This window comes from Mastigoproctus giganteus, chromosome 9 (genome assembly GCF_048544385.1).
Source record: "Mastigoproctus giganteus isolate SK-2022 chromosome 9, ASM4854438v1, whole genome shotgun sequence".
Lineage (NCBI taxonomy): Eukaryota > Metazoa > Arthropoda > Arachnida > Uropygi > Thelyphonidae > Mastigoproctus > Mastigoproctus giganteus.
Window position 1 is genome coordinate 27,090,892 of NC_143583.1, and position 23,242 is coordinate 27,114,133.

The 23,242-nt window shown below is 36.0% G+C and overlaps 1 protein-coding gene across 1 annotated transcript in view; it reads right to left on the bottom strand.

Moving 5' to 3' along the window:
• Positions 1–23,242, bottom strand: part of Etfb (Electron transfer flavoprotein beta subunit) — a 58,478-nt gene that overhangs the window by 6,190 nt on the left and 29,046 nt on the right. Inside the window, exons 4-6 of the mRNA XM_090382124.1 lie at positions 10,256–10,318; positions 7,743–7,901; positions 3,947–4,122 (exon numbers count right to left, since the gene is read on the bottom strand). Of these exons, the coding sequence (XP_090238250.1) occupies positions 3,952–4,122; positions 7,743–7,901; positions 10,256–10,318 (393 nt within the window). The 3' untranslated portion in view covers positions 3,947–3,951. The remainder of the gene's footprint in view (positions 1–3,946; positions 4,123–7,742; positions 7,902–10,255; positions 10,319–23,242) is intronic.

Genomic DNA, 23,242 nt, shown 5'->3' on the forward strand with positions numbered 1-23,242 from the left:
TAAATTTCTCGAACCAACCACGAGAAGCCCCAAAGGTTTCCGTAATTTCTTCAGTTTGTTTAGATTTCAGGTGATAAAACTGGAATATATTTTTTTTATGTTAAATGGGGCTTGAAATTGCCGACTTTGTTATATCGAAGCTTCATTATCAGAGGTAACGTTAACCGAGGTATGCCTGTATTTCAATTTTAAGTTTATCATTATATTTATTTATTCACCTTAATACTGAAAAGCTGTGATCCTTTTCAGGTTGTAAATTTTCTAAAATGAGCATTTAAAAGCAAAAGTGAAGTATTTCAAACAGAAACAAAAGTAAAGTATTTAAAAAAAAAAAAAAAAAAAAAAAAAAGTCATTTTTATAATTTTAATAAAATCTAAAAATAAATCACTGACAGATTTGTTGCACATAAAAGTGCTGGGAATTTGAATTTTTTATATATAGCTTGAAAATAAAAAATGGTAACATTAAAATAGAAACTTTCTTTTACGAGTAAAAAGATATGGAAAATGTGACAATTTTTTCTTGAATCACTATGCGGCCCGCAAAAGAAATCTAATTTTGAATAGGGCCCCCGTATGGAAAAAGGTTGACACCACTGTTCTAGACCAGGGGTAGACAAACTTTTTTGGGAAAGGGCCAGATCGTAAAATTTTTAGGCTCAGCAGGCCAGGTAGCAAGCTCGACGAATTCTACTCATAGAGCAACAAAAAAAAACAGGTTCAAAATCTTTTTATTAAGAAGTCATATTTTACGTAATATTTATACACATGCTGACACTTACAAAAAAATGAATAAAATATTCCCATTTATTAATAAACGTATTATAGAACTGGTTAAATTTTGTACTAATGTGATGAATGTAATTGTTTTTTCTGAGATAATATTTCATCATACTGGTGTTCGAAGTTAGTGCTTCCTATCATTAAAGTTGTTTGCAAATGGTCATCCGTTAATGATCTGTATTGCGATTTTACATATTTCATTTTCGAAAATGTCTTTTCACATTGGTAAGTACTCCCAAATACAGATATAAATCCCTGTGCATATGATTTTAATTGACTGTATTTATCTTTCGAAAGATATTTATAGAATTGGGTTAGATCCATTTCTTTAAACCTAACCTTTAGCATATCATCATTTTGCAGATCAATCACTTCCAATTGAAGGTCTGATGGAAGCTCCTCAATTGTACAGCCAAATGGATTTTGAAATATGGAAATGTCTTTTGCACTTGCATCAAGATCCAAAAAACGCTGTTGTAACTAGTTTAAGTTCAGAAAATATATCCACTATGAATTTTTTTGGGAATGGGGTTTCGCTAATATTTGAAATTTTTTACAGCATGGAAAATGGTCAAACTCGGTTAATGTGATTTGTGTTTCAAACAATGCAAATTTTTGACGATATGACTTTACGATAGAATACATTTCATATATGAGCACTGTTTTCCCCTGTAATTTTAAGTTAAATTCGTTAAGATATCCCACGATGGCTGTATAGCAAATGCTAATTTCCATAGCCATTCTTTGTTAGATAATAGTGGTTGTGGGCAGTTTTTCTCATTTAGAAAAATTTCTATTGCTTCTCTGAGTTCAAAAAATCTCAATAAAACTTTTCCATTGCTGAACCATCGAACTGCTGTATGGTAGGGCAAATCAGGATATTCGGCTTCAATCTCTAATAAAAACATCACGAATCTGACGATGGTTAAGTCCACGAGAACGAATAAAGTTAACCGCTCACACAACTGGTTCACAATAACATATGATAGATTGAGGTGTTTCCCACAAAGAGCCTGCTGATGAATAATACAATGAATTACCAGAGGTTTGAACATTTATCTTCTTCACAAGCCTTAAAAATTTGTCCAACTAATCCTTTCCCCGTTCCACACACATTTTTACCACCATCAGTTGTGACACATTTTAACTGATTCCATTGCAAATTGTACAGTGTTAGCGTTTTCTCGACTTCCTTGAAGATATCTTCGCCTCTAGTTGTTCCATGCAGACTATTCGTAGAAGCTAATTCTTCAGTAACCTCAAACTCAGTATTGACTCCTCGAATAAAGAGCAACAATTGGGCAGTATCAGTAACGTCTGTAGACTCATCAAGAACCAACGAAAACCACTTGAAATTTTTTGCCTTATCTTTTAATTGACTCTTGATGTGGCTCCCGATGTCCTCAACTCTTCTAACAGTTGTTCTCACCAAAAGACTGACAGATCGAAACAAATCCATTTTCTCTGGACACATTTCTTCGGCTGCCACAAGTAAACATGATTTAATTAATTTAACGAATAAATTGCGTTGTTTTTTTTTTTTTTTTTTTTTTTATGAAAACCCCAAACACGAAAGGTATGAAAACCTATAGTACTTAGTACTGTGCATGGGTTGAAGGAGAAGTATGAAGGGAGGGGGATGCCGGAAACTTTGCTCTAGAGACTAAACATGGGTTTCACCACTTCAAGCCTCCAATAAGCAAAGTGGTGGTATTTCACCGGTTGATGATGCATTACATTTTAAACTTTCCAATTTTAGCTTCTGTTGATTTTCTGTGAGTTTTGAATATTGTGCTGCATGCTTACTTTGGTAATGACGACGTATATTGTATTCTTTTCACACAGCTATTGTGTCATTACATAATAAACATGATACTTTGTCATTTATTTCTATGACAAAATAATTCGCACTCCATTCAGCTTTAAAAGTATGACATTCGAAGTCCACTTTTCTCTTCATATTTGGTCTTGAGAATCACATGAAAACGGTGGGTAATAAATAAAAAGAAAAAAAAGATCGCAGAGCGCTGTGACAGACAATACCACGTGCGCCACTAAAGCAAAAGAGAGAGAAATGCTGCTGGCAACACTTGTTCTACGGTAGACAACAGAATGCAAATATGCGACACCAGTAGCACCACGTGCGGTCATTATTCTCAACTCTACTATCGGCTAATTGCAGCGCGTAATTTGATTTATTTTTAATTTTTTTCATGTAAAAAGAATATTAACCCGCGGGCCGGATTAAAAAGAGGGGGCGGGGCGGATTTAGCCCGCAGGCCGTAGTTTGCCGACCCCTGATCTAGACCAACTCTGTGAAGTCTGCCCATCTTCACAAAGTTTATGGGGTACCTCACAGATCACTTGGAAAAATCAAGACTATCATAAAATTAATCACCAGAATGCCATGTCTGCATAGACCAATAAAATCTTGGGGAGTATATTCTGATGAAAAATCAGTATAGTTGTTAATCATTTCAATATTTTTTTTTCTGTAAATTTTTCAATGCTTAATAAAAAAAATCTTAAAACACTTTGTTGTGTTTTTTTTTTTTATATTAAACCTTACATTGTCATAACTAATTTCAAAAAAAATTGACTGTTGTCACATGCTGTGATTCCAAACTTTTGTGTGTGTGTGAGGTAGGATTACCTGGTAGCTTGGCAATTGCTAAATGAAGCAGTTAGGTGAAGAATCCCTGTGTTGCAGTCTGCTATTTATACTTGTGATCAAGTGAGCTGTGTTATATTGCTATGTTACGGCAATGTACAAAGCTGTACTGCTATCCATCAATGACAAAAGTGATATTATTGCAAAACTGAAGAAAGGTGTTAATGGTACCACTCTTGAAGAAATTACTACTTTCAAAAATGGAACATCAGTTTTAAAATTGATTCCTTGTTTTTATCTAAACAAATTGATTATCCAAGCTGGTCAATTCCCAGTTAGCTCAGATAATCTATAGCTCACTAGATAAAATAGCTAGTAAATTAAAAACATTTTTGTGTCAGTTATCAAGCCAATTCCTCCTGCATTATAAAAAACATTCAGAGGTTGGCAATATGCAATTAAACTTAACTGCAACAAAAATCAAACATTTAAAAAGTGTGAACTCTAATATATTTACAAAGTACACATGAAATCTAGAGAAAAATTAATTACCATTATCAGATCCTCCCCATTTCTTTCAGTTTACTCAAAAGTTGATCTACTGATTCTACTTTAGTACCCCCTTCTCTAGTTGGTGGCTCTTCTACACTAATAATTTCAATACGAGGAGTCATTTCAACTCCTAATTCTGATGGACTTTTCTTGACTAATGGCTTCTTCTTGGCTTTCTGTAACAAAAAATTATAATTAAAACACTGAAACAGTCTTAGTTTCATGTATGACTTTTACTTTTTTTTTTGTTAGTTTATTTGGAAAATTTCAAAGTTTGATAAGCAGCTTAATTTTTAAAAAGGAGATTCTACACTGAGTATCCACTTTATTATACTCTGCGCACTCTACCTTTAATCTTGACATAAGCAAATATAAATCATCAGGTAAAGTTTTCAATGATCAGCTGCAGAAACTGACCAATGAGAGCTTTCCTGGATATTTGTTTATGTTAGGATCAGAGTTAGTGAACAGCATATAGGTATATCTACCCTTTACGAGAGATGTAACACGTTCTGTAACAGCGTCACATGTTCATACTGTGCAACAAAGCAGGTGAGCAGATACACAGTGTTGCTGTATGCACACAATTCACTACAAGAATGGGCAAGATAAAATATAAATTAAGATAAATTTAAGTGTTGTTGCATGGTAGCAATGCTAGACATGCTGGTATGGGTATCTCAGAAACTGGAACCCTGCTGGAGTATCCATGCACATTGTGTCTAAGCCGTATTGAGATTGGTCCAATAGCAAATTACATCCAGCCAACAGCAATCCACGATGCAAGAGGTAACAGGCGCTAACAAGACTCGTGCAGTGCCCACATGAAGAAATTGAGGCTACAGAGCTTGATTACTGGGCTACCTGTGTGTTTTATTTATATTTTTGGCTTGTAGCCTGAGACTTGCTTGCACTGTTTTTTTTTTTTTTTTTTTTTTTTAAGCAGAGAGGTAAGACTGAAAATGCCTTTTTCCACAGTCTGGTTTGTCTTTATCTAAAATAAGTATAAATCAGTCTGTAATAATTTTCCAGAAAACAAGTGACAAGGTATTGTTTGAAAACATTTTCTGAAATAAGTTTGACAAGCAGCTTAATTTTAAAGAATGAGATCCTGTAATTAAAGGTGAAAGATAGACTACTAAAAACTGCTGACCTTGAATTAAAAAAAAAAGGAAGAACCAGCTTTGTTGCTTATCAATCTGATTACCAAGTTCCCTAAAGTTCCTTGTAATTTAGAGCAAAAGCTACAAGTTTTAATTTCAAAAAAATGTTAAAAAAAAAAAAAAAGAGAAATACCAAATTTTTTTACAAAGGAATACCAAATTTTTTTACAGAGGAATACCAGATTTTTTAAAAGGCTGACATTTTTTCATGACCTGTTTCTTTAAGGAAAATCAGTAGTACAAACCACTCATGAGTGCTATCACCTACAAATGGGACATGATTTCTGAAAAAAGGAATGAAAATAGCAGTAAGAGGAGGAGAAAATATACTTTCATGAAGTAAACCTATTAACGTTTTAAGTTTGTTTGTTTGTTTATAGGAGCATTAGCAACTAAGGCCATATTGCTCCGAGATATGCAGCGGTCATTCCCTGACCTTTCCGCATCCTCCATATTTGGTGGTGACGGGCTCAAACCCCGGTCTAATCAAGAAGCGTGTGCACGCACTGCTGCTCCTTCCCACCTCGCTACGGAGGCACCTATTAACGTTTTAAGAGAAGTATAACTTATTGCATATGTGTAGCAAACTATGCTGAAGAATAACTTTCAAGAATAATGATCTGGAATATGAAAAAAAGTTTCAAATTAAAGACAAAGTTGAGACTATCAAATAAATTCAGTGAAGATGTATAAGAAAATCATATCTAGTTGAGAGCCAGATTACTAAATACAATAAATAAATTAAACCCAGTTTGGGAGTTACTGTGGATTCTTCTGTTGATGTTGCATGGTGGAGAGAGAGAGTAGGAGTCTGCCTGATGTTGATTTGTAGGATTACTGAGGAAACAATGCATTTTTTTACACACTTTAGAAAATTTGAGATTACTGGGATAGGAGTAAACTGAACAAGCATTTTAAAGCGAAAGTAGACTTCTTTGTAGCAATGGTGCTTAGGATTCTTCTGTCTTACCTGAAGGGAGGCATTGAATGAAATGTGTGATATGGAAGAAGATTTATCAACATTGTTAATGCAAAAGTTAGAGCAAAATGTAAAGTACTAAAAAGACAGATATATGTAAGACCCTGAAGGGAATCAGCAAAATGAACAAGGGAGGTTTATTTTCACTGGCAAAAGAGAGAAGAACCAGAGGGCTGAAATACAATATTTTGGGGAGTAATATAAGGCTGGATCTTATGAAGTTTAGTGTTGGGTAGCATGCTGTAGATAAATGTAGTGAACCATCTGCAGCAATGGTCAATGTGGGTAGTTTGGTAAAGTTCAAAGAGGAATTGGACAGGCACTTTTTGGCGGCAGGGAAGGTATAAATGATGGGGTTTTTTTGCAAATGCAGAAAAACTCCACTTCCTTGCATCATTATAATACTAATAGATATAATTAGTATTATAATCTGTTATAATAATAATACTTAAAATAAAAAACAAATGAAAGTTTTCATACATGACATCAATTTTATGATCTCACACTGTGAATCCTGTTCATGCACCTCAAATATTCACATTTATTATCAGATGAGTACCAGCATCCAGATGGCATCACAGAGATTGCTGTCTACTCATCAAGAATAATTTCAGTGACACAATCTGAGCAAATATCAAAACCAGAATATGTAAAACTATTCCAACCAAACAAAATAAGAACAAATGTCAACCCAATACTGTAATTCCAAATGGGCTGTGATGGAAAAGAGGCCATTACTAAGTTGTGATCTGAGGTACCTGAAGGATAATTACACATCATTTAGCCATTCTAATACTAAAAGGAACCATCAGATAACATGAACTTTCTTTACTATACGACCCTTTCTGGCCTGTAGCCATTCAGGGCATGTAAGTGATAATATCCTACATATGTGTTGTCCTTAGAATAGAGTTAAGTGTGTTTATATAGACTAGTCTTGTGAAAAAACTTGCCTGGATAGTTATTCTTTATGGTAATTGTCTAAGATCTGGCTAGAAGAGGCTTGAAGATGGGAAAGGCTCCTAATTGGCTAAGACTAGTCTTCAGAAGATGGAATTCTTGGGTGGCTAGTTACTTCTGCTGGGTGTTGAGGAGAATTGGCAAGTATCAGATGGTGCTAACTGATTAAAAGCTGTTCATATTTGTTGAATATTAGGTCTTTAGCCATAGTCAAAGTACTCCCTCTTTCACCTTCATCTTGTTTTTGCCTTTGATCCTATTACTATTCCTTTTGCTTCAAATATCCCCCTACCTTTCCTAGGACCTGGCAGTTCTCCCAGATGCCTAAAAAAGGAAACTAGGAACTCCATCTTCATAATAACAGTACTAGTCAATTAGATATCCCCACATCTTAGACAACTAATATACAAACCATCCAATCAAGTTAGCTCCTTCACAAGACTGCAATATATTTAAATGCGCCCAGACTAGTTAGTTCTACCATTTCACTTGTTAGCTGCAATCCAACAAATGTAAGTTTTATTTTTTATTAATTTATAAATTTTATAATTTGTCTGAATAGTGTAAAAGTCTTCAAATTTACATTCCTGCATTTAATGTGTCCTTCAGAAAATTTATTTTAAATCGTTAATCATATCAACTGCTTTACTATTCAAATAAAAATGGGGCAAATATAAAATACAGTATTTCTTACCATGATATTTGGTAGAGTTGCATAACGGGGCTCATTAAGACGAAGATCTGCACTAACTACAGCTGGCAGTTTTACAGTTATATCCTCTAATCCACCATCGACTTCTCGCTTAACTTTGAGCACTCCATCAGTTTTCTCAATTTTTGATGCAAAGGTAGCCTGTGTATAAAATTACAGAATAGTTCAAAGTAGTTCAATTATCCCAAAAATGAACAGTGTATAAATATCTTCATTACAATAAAGAAACGTTCAGCCCCCACTATGAATACAACAGGTATCAACCCATCTGGCACTACATAAACATAGTCCCACCTCCCCCCAAATTCAGAAGTCTATTAGGCTCTCTAAGAGAAGAGGAAGATGGGGAATGCTCCAGAGGTCACCAGCATTACCTTTCATACTCCAATTAGGTGCCTCAGGACATTCAAAATTCACACTTTACTGCATGCAGTACAATCAAGTGTGCCTTAATTGTCTATTTACAACGACAACTATGCTGTATTCAGGTCACATTAAAAGAAATAGGTTATTGAATGCAAAATAATTATTATGTGAATCATCCCTGTAATAAACCTAAAATTTAAATCTTGCATAGTCATTTATTGAGTGTTTCAAACATTTATTGAAGCATTCAGTAAATAGTCCTCAAATTCACAGTTCTATCTATACCTTAAAAAGTGGTTAGTGGTACTAAAAGTAATGCATTAAATTTTATCAAATTTTAATAAAAATCTATGAATCATGCAAATCTTTTAAGTGTAATTATATAGGATATCATGTAGTCTTGCAGAGCCATTTTTAATCTGCATGAGCCCTTCTAAGTTTGACTCCCCCACTTCCACCTTGAAAAGATGCAAGAAATATTAAAACTGCACGTTTCATTATACAGTAAGCCCCCGCTATTCACGGGGGTTACGTTCCTGAGAAATGCCGCGAATACTGAGTTATGGCTCCCATAGTAATAAAGGGGTTCTGTTCCAAAGTATGAAACACAGTATATAAGAAAAAGTAGTCTAAAATTGTGTCTCTGTATGTATTATTGTTATTTGTTATTTGGTTTTTAGGAGCATTAGCAACTAAGGCTATATTTCTCCGGGGATATGCGGTGGTCATTCCCTGACCTTTCCGCATCCTCTGTATTCGGTGGTCACGGGCTCGAACCCCGGTCTAATCAAGAAACGTGTGCTATGCACTGCCGCTCCTGCCCACCTGGCTACGGAGGCGCCTGTATGTATTATATGTACCTTCAAAATATGACTATGTACATAGACAGTACATAGTGAAATGCAAGCATATGGCATCGAAATGAAAATAAGAAACAATTTAATATTAAATGTAATATTTATTAGAAATTTCAAACAAATCTTTCAAACCAGCGCCTTAGCTAGCTAAAAAAACTTATCCCGCCAGAGCTATCACAAGTTTCGCTGAAGTGTTGATAAAGGAGTCTTGCCTTTTCACAAATGATGAGTGAACTTAACCGAATTTTATTTTGAGTTCGGTCTTCTATCCACAGATTTAAAGCCTTTTCCATTTTTTCTAATTTAACATCACAAGTTACAGAGCAAATTTTTGAAGCAATTAGCGTGTTTTCACAGACACTACAGTGGATTTTTTCTTCCGATTTTTTGATTGATCGTATCGTTGACTCATTGATTTTATAATGTTTTGCCACTGAGGAGACACTTTCACCATTAGAAATTTTGTCTAATAACTCAATTTTATTCACTAATGTCATCACCTTCTTTGATCTTTTCACATTTCCCTTGTTATTCATAGCCATATTTTTGTACGGGTTAGAAAGAACTTGTCCACAATAAAGTCACTTTCTTCCGTTAACACACTCGAAAAAGTCTGTTTTACACTGCAAAACGGTAGATTTATCACTTTTGTAAGCATATCAATTTATAAATTGATAAATTTATTCAATTTATAAGCATATAAATTAAAAGCAAACGACGGAACCTTCAATGACAAGCGCATAACACACACTGAACAAGGATTAGCGAGATAAATCCATGCCGGGATTTTGTCACCCCTCTCGCCCCACCCACTGAGCGCTGTTTTGACCAGGAAAGATAATTTTAGCCACGCCCATGTTTTTTTGTGGCGGAAAATGTTCACGGCGCCTTAAAATTCACATTTTTTTAGGTTTCATTTTATATTAAATCAGCAACCACGAATACAGATATCGCGAAAAGCGGGTGTTAACTGTAATCCATACATCACCATCAGTGTATATGCAATAAAAACAAAATAATAAATGTCCATTTATATTCTGGACAGCTGAGGCCAGAAGATCTTATAATTTCATTTTAACTTTTGTGGCAGCTTACAAGCTCAATCTCACAATGTGTGAATTTGTGCCCACACACAAATTATCCCAGGACCATAGTCAGCCCAACACTGATGAATCTGTGATACACCCCATTAGTTGACCTTGTGTGAAATGACCCACCCACATTCTGTCTAACTACTCAACTGCAAATTAGCAAGAAAAACTATTTATTTACCTGTGGCCAGTCTAAAATTGCTGCTGTCATTTGGGCAGTCTGATTCGCATCATCATCAATTGCCTATAAAAACAGAATGTTTAGTTACTATTAAAATTTATATTTATGTATATAATAAAACTAAATATAGCCCTACTGGTGATAATTAAAAATTCATTCATTCACTGCCACACAAAATTATATATCTTCAAGCTCTTTCAGTAATTAAATAAGAATATAAACCAAAAATTATATCTAAGTGTATAGTAGCTAGCATGTGTAAGTTATCAGCGGCATTAGTATTTTTCTTCCTTGAAGAAGCATGTTTGCTAATGACAGTCAAATTCACATGATATTCCTGCATGTTTTAATCATAATCAAACTCTGCAATGTCTCTCAGTGCTTACTCCTAATCATGACTGACAGCTACCAATCAAACATAAATACAGGTGGTCCATGATTGTGAACTCAGTATGTCCCTGAGATTTGTTCATAGGTCAAAAAGTTTATAAGTTGAATTTCACTCTTATAGGCACTGAACAAGTGTAATGTACTTTATTTTATAATTAGCATTAGTAAAAGCATATGATGCAAGAAAGCACACTTATGCAGTATCAGCAAAAAAAAAAAAAAAAAAAACCCTCTCATTCCACACCTCCATTCAATCCAAATGCCTGTCCAGCTCAGTCTTAAATTTATTTAGGCTATCAACTTCCACAACAGAAGATGAAAGTCTGTTCCACCAATCAACTACCTGCTGGTTAAAGGCAAATTTCCACATATCTATTCTACAACTGTCTTTCCTCAATTTAAATCTCTGCCACCCTCAGGTTCTTAATCTGAGCAAGAGAAAGAATCGCTTCAGCATTCAGTTTTCTCAACCCATTCAAGGCCTTATATACCTCAATCAGATCACCTCGCATGTGCCTACTCTCTCCAGGCACTGCAAATTGCAGAACTTAAGCCTTTCTTGGTAAGAGCACCCCTTTGTTCCCCTTCTTTGTACTCATTCTAGCAACTCTACATCCTTCTTAAAATGAGGCCTCCAGATCTGTACACAGTACTACTCAAGGTGTGGCCTGACCATTGCCTTGTACAGTGTGTAGAGGGTGTTTAGTGTCAAAGAGCACCAGGGGTTTCCCCAATCCGCATTGCCTTATACAACGAGATAATCACCTCCCTGTCTCTGCTAGCAAAATTCCTATATACCATTGACAAAACTCCATGACCTGCCCTGGCAGCCCATCTGCACTGCTCAGCGAACTTCATATCTGACTGAACAATTACCCTCAGGTCTTTTGTCTTTTTCACTTTCCACTTCCATGAGTGTAGTACCACACAGTTGGTACGTTTCACTTGGGTTATTGCTACCCATTACTTTGCATTTGTCAATGTTAAACTTCAGTTGCCACTTCTCAGCCCATTTACCAAACTTACGTAGATCCAGCTGGAGTAGCATACCGTCTTTACTGTCATTAACAACCCTGCCAACCTTTGCATCATCTGCAAACTTCAACATTAAGCCTGATATACCTTCATCAATATCATTAACGAATACACAAAACAACAATGGGCCCAGCACCAAACCCTGGGGAACTCCACTAATAACATTCGTCCACGAAGAGTAGTGTCCACTGATTACCATTCTCTGTCGTCTCCCACTCAATCACCATCCCTTTATCCATTGTAGCAATTTGCCCTTAATGCCATACCATTCCAATTTGTACAGCAGTTTTCCTGAAATCCAAGTATATGATATCAAAATTATTTTTTGCATAATCATAAAAATAATCAAAATTATTTTTTGCATCCAGTTCCTTTGTGACCACATCTAGTATCCAATCAAATTGGTCAGACAAGACCTCCCTTTAACAAACTCATGCTGTGTCTTAACTATTACTGCAGTCTTGTCTAGATGATCCTGCAATGCTTCTTTAACCAGTGACTCCATTATTTTCCTCAGAACAAGTTAAACTAACAGGTCTACAGTTACTTGTGTCACCTTTTGAAGCCCCTGCTTGAAAATGAGCAATTTGGAAATGGAAGGTGGAGGTAATAGTCGGATTCATCAGAGTCTGAGGAAACTGTTTCTGGCCTGCTAGTGCCAGAAACGGTTTATTGGGTTTTGTTGGCATATCAGCAACAGAAGCTCTAAAGGTGCCAAAGCTGGGTTTCTGGGAATGACTTTAAAAGTAGTAGAACCACCTGATGCAACTACTACTTTCTTGAATATGTCAAGAGATGTCTGAACAGTTATCTCCTCGTATATGATCCTGTAGTAGGCAAACATGAATAACTGCAAGAACTTTGAACAACATTCAACATTGGTGTCTTGTTTTTTAAATACAGCCAAAGCTATTTCAGAGAGACTAAAACTTTTAGCAAACTTGCCACTGAACTCTTTGGGTTATTTAGTAACCTCTTCCATCTGACTTCATCTTTTTTTGCTATTCTGACAGCAGTTCCATTAGTTTTTAGTTGGTGAACTCCTTTATGTGGTTTCAATCAATTCCTGAACAACATCTTTATTCTTCAAACAGGCCTCTGAGGTTGGGTATATTCATATTGTAGATTTAAATGTTTTTCTCCAACCTTGTGTAGAAATAAAACACAACGAAAACGAAAACTGAGATCTTGATAACTATGTGTATTTATAATAAATTATAATTGCCTGTATTTACAATAAATATATTTAACTTTACAACTCAAATATGTGAAATATACATTAAAATTTACTGGGTTAACAACAATAAAATACATTAAAATATACTAAATTAAAAGCGGTAAAACCATAGCTTTCGAAGGCTCCTGCCTTCTTCTTCAGCGGTATTTTCTTTGCTCTGCTGTGCGTCTTTAAATACCAGCAGGTTCACGGTACTCATCATGTGTTTCATTCCCACGTGTTCCGTTCTCTTGTGTTATGGAACAGGAAGTGGCTCGAGAGGGGGTCATACGGAACCCTTCATCCCTTCTGAGGATAGTGGCCTCAAAGAGGGGATGGATCCGCGTTCCTCTATCTCTATTAATGTTCACTGTGGAACAGATCCGCAAACTCTCGAGCCACTTGCGGTCCCAGAACTTATGCGCCCGATCGGTGATGATAGCATCGTCCGGGGAGATCTGGTGCTGCTTCTCCCAAAAATGCTCGGCCACGGCGGACTTACCATATTCCGCATTTCTTATTGCCTTAGTGTGCTCCCCCAGACGATCTTTGAGACGGCGTTTTGTTTCCCCTACATAACACTCCCCACAATCCGGGCATCTAATATTATATACGACCCCACTTGCATTCTCTTTTTGAATGGGGTCCTTTACTTGTGACACGATTGTGTGCAGCCTCCGCCCCGGAAGCCGCACACAACGTGTCTGATAATTTCTTAGTATTCTAGTTATATGATCGGTTAAACCCGGATAGTAGGGAATGTATGCAGTGGATACTGGCGTAAAAGATTCGCCTCTCCTCTGATTTCCTTTAACATATCTTTTTATAATCCTCTGGGGGTAGCCACATTTTGTAAGATCCATCGTGACGCGTTCATACTCTACCTTCCTATCCTCGGAGGTACTACAGTGTGATTTTGCCCTGTCAACTAATGTTCTAACCACACTGTTCCTATGATGGTTGGTCTGAGCTGAATTGTAGTGCGAATATTGACCTTTACACATCGATTTCCTATAGACCTTAGTCTTTAGCTGTTGGTCTTCTCTACAGACCAACACATCTAGGAACGGCAAGATTCCTCCTTCTTCTGCCTCCGAGGTAAATTGTATGAATGGGGAGAAGCCATTTAAAATATTCAGCACCTGATCTTCACTCCCCTTTCGAATAATTGAAAACGTATCATCTACGTATCTTTTCTAGGGGCGCATAGGGAGAACACTAGCATTAAATATTCTAGCCTCGAGCTCCTCCATAGCTAAATTAGCTATAATTGCGCTAATGGGGGAGCCCATGGCTGTACCGTTAACCTGCTTATACATAGTATTATCAAACACCATAGTGGTGCTTGAGAGGCATAATTCTATACCTTTCTCAATATCCTCTAAATTTAATTGTGTTCTAGTATTTAGGGTGGTATCTCTCCGTAAGGCCATGTGTGCACAACGCACTCCATGGTCAATCGGAATACATGTAAATAGAGATTTCACGTCGAAAGATATCATAATTTCATTCTCTTCTATGCGTTGGCTTTAATAAAATGCACAAAGTCTTTGCTGTCCTTAATACTAAATTCAGAAAGTCCTACTAATGGAGATAATAGTTTGGCTAAGAAACCAGATAGAGCATATGTCGGACTGCCTATAAATGAGACTATGGGTCTAAGTGGTACACCCATTTTATGAATTTTGGGCAAGCCATAAAATCTTGGTATTTGGCTCCCTGTAGCATGCAGTACCCAATATTGTTCTTTGGAAATTTTGCTAGACTTAAGCCAACTCTGTATCATTCTATTCACTTGTCGTTCCAAGCTAAGCAGTGGACTTTTCTGAATAACCTTATAGGTTGTTTGATCGTTCAATAAATCCAACGCTTTATTTCGATATGCTTCCTTATCAAGAACCACCGTTGCCCTACCTTTGTCTGCGGGTAAGACCACAATGCTATCATCTTGTGTGAGGCTTTTTTAGTGCTACTTTTTGCTTCACATTGAGATTAGAGGGGGCATTTTTAGCTTGACTGAGGATGGCTGCTGTTTTAACTCGAATTACATTAGCCATATCTTCGGGAAGTTTATTTATAGCTCTTTCCACGCCCATTGCTATTTCTGCAACGGGTATTCTGGATGGAATCATGGCAAATTTTGGTCCTAAATTTAGAACCTCCAACTGATCTTTAGTTAGTTGTTTACTGCTCATATTCACTATAAAATCCTTGGCAGTACTATCACTATTGCCTCTAAACCTAGTTTGTTCTATAAGTCTGTCAAACTTCCCCATTTGTCTTCGTCTATAGATGTCAGAAATTTGTTTTGTTTTAGTTGCCACCACACTAATCACTTCTGACAAGTGCACCGGAGTCATCTTGTCACTTATCTTACTAAAGCACTGTCTTTTGTCCCTCCTAATGTGGTATAAATTCCTATGTAATTTCTCAATCCATATATTTAGGATCTTCTTTTGATACCACTTGGAAACGTTAAATAGTCGTTCATCTTCAAAAGGTAGCTTTGTTTGAAAGCCTCGAGGTATGAGATTGTGTGTCTTACATCGATGGGCAAACCTCAAATGTTGCTCATGTTTATTGTAAATACAGGCAATTATAATTTATTATAAATACACATAGTTATCAAGATCTCAGTTTTCGTTTTCGTTGTGTTTTATTTCTACACAAGGTTGGAGAAAAACATTTAAATCTACAATATGAATATACCCAACCTCAGAGGCCTGTTTGAAGAATTGTTTAGATGCTATGGCCATCCAGTTGTGCGGTACGTCAGAGAATTCCAGAGGCATAGTGTTAGGGAGGCTAAACATGAGCAACATTTGAGGTTTGCCCATCGATGTAAGACACACAATCTCATACCTCGAGGCTTTCAAACAAAGCTACCTTTTGAAGATGAACGACTATTTAACGTTTCCAAGTGGTATCAAAAGAAGATCCTAAATATATGGATTGAGAAATTACATAGGAATTTATACCACATTAGGAGGGACAAAAGACAGTGCTTTAGTAAGATAAGTGACAAGATGACTCCGGTGCACTTGTCAGAAGTGATTAGTGTGGTGGCAACTAAAACAAAACAAATTTCTGACATCTATAGACGAAGACAAATGGGGAAGTTTGACAGACTTATAGAACAAACTAGGTTTAGAGGCAATAGTGATAGTACTGCCAAGGATTTTATAGTGAATATGAGCAGTAAACAACTAACTAAAGATCAGTTGGAGGTTCTAAATTTAGGACCAAAATTTGCCATGATTCCGTCCAGAATACCCGTTGCAGAAATAGCAATGGGCGTGGAAAGAGCTATAAATAAACTTCCCGAAGATATGGCTAATGTAATTCGAGTTAAAACAGCAGCCATCCTCAGTCAAGCTAAAAATGCCCCCTCTAATCTCAATGTGAAGCAAAAAGTAGCACTAAAAAAGCCTCACACAAGATGATAGCATTGTGGTCTTACCCGCAGACAAAGGTAGGGCAACGGTGGTTCTTGATAAGGAAGCATATCGAAATAAAGCGTTGGATTTATTGAACGATCAAACAACCTATAAGGTTATTCAGAAAAGTCCACTGCTTAGCTTGGAACGACAAGTGAATAGAATGATACAGAGTTGGCTTAAGTCTAGCAAAATTTCCAAAGAACAATATTGGGTACTGCATGCTACAGGGAGCCAAATACCAAGATTTTATGGCTTGCCCAAAATTCATAAAATGGGTGTACCACTTAGACCCATAGTCTCATTTATAGGCAGTCCGACATATGCTCTATCTGGTTTCTTAGCCAAACTATTATCTCCATTAGTAGGACTTTCTGAATTTAGTATTAAGGACAGCAAAGACTTTGTGCATTTTATTAAAGCCAACGCATAGAAGAGAATGAAATTATGATATCTTTCGACGTGAAATCTCTATTTACATGTATTCCGATTGACCATGGAGTGCGTTGTGCACACATGGCCTTACGGAGAGATACCACCCTAAATACTAGAACACAATTAAATTTAGAGGATATTGAGAAAGGTATAGAATTATGCCTCTCAAGCACCACTATGGTGTTTGATAATACTATGTATAAGCAGGTTAACGGTACAGCCATGGGCTCCCCCATTAGCGCAATTATAGCTAATTTAGCTATGGAGGAGCTCGAGGCTAGAATATTTAATGCTAGTGTTCTCCCTATGCGCCCCTAGAAAAGATACGTAGATGATACGTTTTCAATTATTCGAAAGGGGAGTGAAGATCAGGTGCTGAATATTTTAAATGGCTTCTCCCCATTCATACAATTTACCTCGGAGGCAGAAGAAGGAGGAATCTTGCCGTTCCTAGATGTGTTGGTCTGTAGAGAAGACCAACAGCTAAAGACTAAGGTCTATAGGAAATCGATGTGTAAAGGTCAATATTCGCACTACAATTCAGCTCAGACCAACCATCATAGGAACAGTGTGGTTAGAACATTAGTTGACAGGGCAAAATCACACTGTAGTACCTCCGAGGATAGGAAGGTAGAGTATGAACGCGTCACGATGGATCTTACAAAATGTGGCTACCCCCAGAGGATTATAAAAAGATATGTTAAAGGAAATCAGAGGAGAGGCAAATCTTTTACGCCAGTATCCACTGCATACATTCCCTACTATCCGGGTTTAACCGATCATATAACTAGAATACTAAGAAATTATCAGACACGTTGTGTGCGGCTTCCGGGGCGGAGGCTGCACACAATCGTGTCACAAGTAAAGGACCCCATTCAAAAAGAGAATGCAAGTGGGGTCGTATATAATATTAGATGCCCGGATTGTGGGGAGTGTTATGTAGGGGAAACAAAACGCCGTCTCAAAGATCGTCTGGGGGAGCACACTAAGGCAATAAGAAATGCGGAATATGGTAAGTCCGCCGTGGCCGAGCATTTTTGGGAGAAGCAGCACCAGATCTCCCCGGACGATGCTATCATCACCGATCGGGCGCATAAGTTCTGGGACCGCAAGTGGCTTGAGAGTTTGCGGATCTGTTCCACAGTGAACATTAATAGAGATAGAGGAACGCGGATCCATCCCCTCTTTGAGGCCACTATCCTCAGAAGGGATGAAGGGTTCCGTATGACCCCCTCTCGAGCCACTTCCTGTTCCATAACACAAGAGAACGGAACACGTGGGAATGAAACACATGATGAGTACCGTGAACCTGCTGGTATTTAAAGACCAGCAGGTATTTAATGATGCCCTATTGCTGGTATTTAATGATGCCCTAGTCCGTAGGCAGAGCAAAGAAAATACCGCTGAAGAAGAAGGCAGGAGCCTTCGAAAGCTATGGTTTTACCGCTTTTAATTTAGTATATTTTAATGTATTTTATTGTTGTTAACCCAGTAAATTTTAATGTATATTTCACATATTTGAGTTGTAAAGTTAAATATATTTATTGTAAATACAGGCAATTATAATTTATTATAAATACACATAGTTATCAAGATCTCAGTTTTCGTTTTCGTTGTGTTTTATTTCTACACAAGGTTGGAGAAAAACATTTAAATCTACAATAACATCTTTATTCATTTCCAAATCCAGTTTCCCACCAATCCTCAGCAGGATGCTGGTTACTATCTCCACACTTTAAATCCCTTTAATCAGTTAGGTATAAATATGGACACAATTTCTTCTTCTGAGCCAGCACACCTTAAATATTGTCAATGATGCCCTAGTCCGTAGGCTGGATAAGGGACTTTATGTTAGACAAAAAAAAAAAGTTAGGATAAAATCAACGAGGGGGGGAATGGAGGAATATGCCCAGGAGCATTACTGATCATCAACAAAACTGCTGTTACAGTATATATCTACCTCTGAAGCAAATTATTTGCAAAATCAGTTCTTAAAAGCTGACTGAGCTGTCCAGCTTTTAGTATTACACTTCTAACATACTGTGGAATATATCATTTCACAGATTCCAAAATCAAAGCTAATAATGAGTGGATTAAAGTTTATAAATTATCAGAATTCTACCTCACCCCAGATAATAGTATTAAAATATTAAGATTAAAGATCAAGGATTAAAATAAAAGCTTGTTCTTACATAATTATTTTTGTATATAATTTCCAATAATAAGTTTTTAAAAAATGGTTTAAGTCTGTAGTCACCAGCTGCATTTCAATCTAGCAGGGGTGTCAGCTTGTCTTTAGATACCTTGAAAGCATACTCATCTCTTTGGCAATGTTGTTTCAAACATCCTTTTTCAATATAGATCCATTTCATCTATATTTAAAATTCAGTGTGAATTAAAAGCACCCTCACAAATCATCACTGCCAATGGTTCAGGAAAGTTTTGCTGCAATATCACCTGCACTGGCAGACTCATGACTCACCTTAATATTATTAAGACGAGTAGGGAGTCTGCCAGTGAAGATTAAATTATTTCTTATTATTAAGGTTATTTCTACCCTTAACCTCATTAACCAATCATAACAAGTAATAAATACTCCCTCACTAGAACTTTCACCAAGTTTAGCCTTAAAATCATAATTTATTCTTTTTCCTTAATAATTTTTAGATAGTTGAATGATTCACACCAAAACTACAAGCAACTTCCACTATTCTTTCTCCATTATCACAGCATTTCATTATATCTGGTGCCTCCGTAGCCAGGTGGGAAGGAGCAGCAGTGCGTAGCACACGCTTCTTGATTAGACCCGGGCTCGAGCCCGTCACCACCAAATACGGAGGATGCGGAAAAGGCAGGGAATGACCACCGCATATCCTCGGAGCAATATATAAAAAAAAAAACCATCATATCCATTTTTTCCACCATTTTTTTTTTTTTTTTTAGTAAGAACTTAAGAACCATATGCAACATTTTGATTTAGAGGAAATTTAGGAACAGAAAGCTACAAGTGAATGCATACACAGCAAAGATGTTGGGGAAAAAAAAAAAAAAAAAAAACTGAAAATAGCTGTAAGTCATTATTAAGAACAATCAAGAGAAGACATCCAGGAATTTGATTATGAAAAACCCAGCCTGATGTGCCAAGTGAGAGTAGTGTCTTCTTTTAACTGGAATAGATTATCCTAACATAGAAACCATATACAACAGTTTCATTACATTGTTAGTTTTGGTAAATTTAGGAACAGAAATCTCCAATTGAGAAATGAACACACAACAAAGATGCTAAAAAAAAGTAAATAAATAAAAAAAAAAAAAAAAAAAAAAAAAGAAAGAAAGTGGAGTTAATTTAATATCTATAAGATGCATAATTTGACTGACTATAGCTGTCAGTGCAGTCCAGGGGGAAAAAAAAAAAAAAAAAAAAAAATCAAGGAATCTGATTATGAACAAACCAGCCAAAAATATTACAACACGATTTTGGTCATAGCGTGATTGATACTGGCAAACACTACTTCAAGGAGAAAAATTTGTTGTCAATAACTTACATATGCTGTTCAGCAAATTAACTCTCCTTATGTTCTTCTTCCAACCTTCACATCATAAAACATGCAGAGTATTAGACCAAAAATGCAGGATCCAACGATTTTAAACATGCACAGATTTTACACATAGTACAATGCACACAAACACAATAAACCTAAATGATAAGTAAATGTGTCTCTCTATGGTTTAAAATGATTCTAAGCTTTTAATCTGAGATGTTTAAGTTAGTTAAACTTAATTTTTTTTTTTTTTTTTTTTTGGTAAATACAAAATTATCTAATACAGTAAAAGTTATACAGAATTTAAATTTAAAAAACATCAAGTTTAACCAATTATCAAGAAATATTTATCACTAATTAAGAACACTAAACTCATGAACCAATACATAAAAATGGGTGGGAGGGACTGCCATTTGTCTCCACAGGGAAAAAGAAAAAAAGTCTGTTTTTTTATTATGATAAAAGAAGGGAAAATTTGGTTGTAAGTTTTTCAATATATAATGTATCAGGATAGTATTTTTTTTTTTTCCAAAATACAGTGGCATATTTGAGCGTATATTTAAAATAATGATTTCAGCTACAGGAATATTTATTGTTAATTTATGTTAAAAATTTCAAAATATTGTTGAATAAAATGACATTTTTTTCTGGTTTGCATATTTGAAGTTAATGAAGACCCAATTACAGTGAATGCTTAATTGCATATTTTTAATTCAACAGTTGCTTATTTTCCTATCATTCAATTCTGAATAAAAGTAATAAAGTAATGATAGTGCCCATTCCCCCCCCCCCCCCCCGGCACAACAAAGCATTTCCAAAATATAAGATCAACAAGATTATTTTGTATCATATTTGTGCAGGTATCTGCCATTCTTGTATGACAGCTGCATCCAGATTTTGAAAAATATATAATGTTTTTTACTCTAATAAAAGTTATATAATCATTTTGTTAATTAGCATTAGCAGAGGCATATGATACAAGAAAGCAAGCTTATGCAATCAACTTCCACAACAACTATGGAAGTTTATTCCAGCAATCAACTACGTGCTGGCTAAAGGCAAATTTGCACACATCTATTCTACAACTGTCTTTCTTCAATTTGAGTTTCTGTCCCTCGGGTTTGTAATTTAAGCAAGAAGAAGAATCCCGTTAGCATTGAGCTTGCTCAAACCATTCAAGGCCTTATATACCTCAATTAGATCGCCTCACAGGTGCCTAGTCTCCAGACGCTGCAATTTGCAGAACTCAAGCCTTTCTTGGTAAGAGAACCCCTTCGTTCCCCTGACCAATCTTGTTGCCCATCTCTGTACTCATCCTAGCAATGCTACATACTTCCTAAAATGAGGCCTCCAGACATGTATGCAGTACTCAAGGTGTGGCCTGACCATTGCCTTATACAAAGGGATAATCACCTCTTTATCCTTACTAGCAAAATTCCTGTATATCATTGACAAGATCCATGATCTGCTCTGGCAGCCTGTCTGCACTGCTCAGAAAATTAATTCCCGATTCATGCATTATAAGTAAATGAAGATGAAATATCAGTCGTAAAAAGATCGTACCCATAAATGCACATTATGTAATAGTTATTTCTTTAACAAAATTTTAAAATACAACTCTCAAAACATTTATAAGAGGAACATGTGAGAATATTTTTCATTCTATTTTGATTTAAGAAGGGCAATATGTGGTAATACTATTAAGTTAGTTTTAAGAAACTACACTTTTCCACGTGATAAATTTTGAAAAATTTTAACCCCAATCAGTCCCAATATCTAAATTAAATTAGCAATATGCTCTGTGAAAGGCATCATAGAAAATAATAATTAAATTGCAAAAGATAAAAAAAATACAGACTCCATATATATTTGAAAATTAATAGCCTTGACTGTTTAACCAAAGGCAGACAAGATTTCCTACACAGGGGTACACAAATTAACTAAACAGAATTGCAATTGATTAACATTTTGGATCTGCTCCTAGATCCCAACAGCAGAGATTGTTACCAACAGATTAAATGAACTCTGCATGCTCAGTTAGCAGCTTCAGTTCATCAGTCAAACAGTACAAAACAAACATAGCACAGATTTTTTTGTTTGCCCAAATCGATCAGAACTGTATGAACTGTTCATTGTGAAGCTGTTCTTCCATCATTTAAACAGTTATTCAACAAGCAGACACAATCAATGTGCAAACTGTGTTGATCATTTCTGAGATTCAAAGCATTGTTGGACATCCAGTGCTCACCATCTTCCAGATCCTTGTGACCATCATAAATATTTAAACACAAGTGGGATAGAGCATCATTACCACACACTTGTTTTTCCAATTTGCAGATTTCACTTACACTTTTCTCCAACCCGAAACAAAATTTAGCGTTCACTCTTTGTTTCGTCACTTAACAATGACAATGCCTAGAACAACAAAACTGTATTAACATGACAAACTAAAAGATTTATGACATGCAAATGACCTTGTAGAAGAAAGTATTTATTCATATAGCTTAGTTGCCAGAGGTGCCTAATCGTGATCCTATGTGATTTGACATGCATGCAATGTACTCAGTTAATTATCAAACAATACATTTTATCTGCTTCTTCCAAATATTTCTCCAATCACTCTTTAAATCTACGTTCTTTGCCTCTAAGGCTAGGTGGTAACATGTTCCAATAAATGATTACACTGTGATTAAAAGCAAATTTCATTACAACTACTCTGCAATTATCTTTCTCTAATATGAATTTATGCCTCTTTATGTCATCCTAGAAGGAGAAAATATACCTCCATCAGTAAGTGTGTGCAATCTTTTTATAACCTTAACCATCTCAATGTCTCCAGACAGATGCCCAGCTCCCAAACTTTACAAACCACAGAACTGAAGTTTCTTTTGAGTATCTCTTTGCATCCATGACTAGTCTTGTTGTTCTCCTG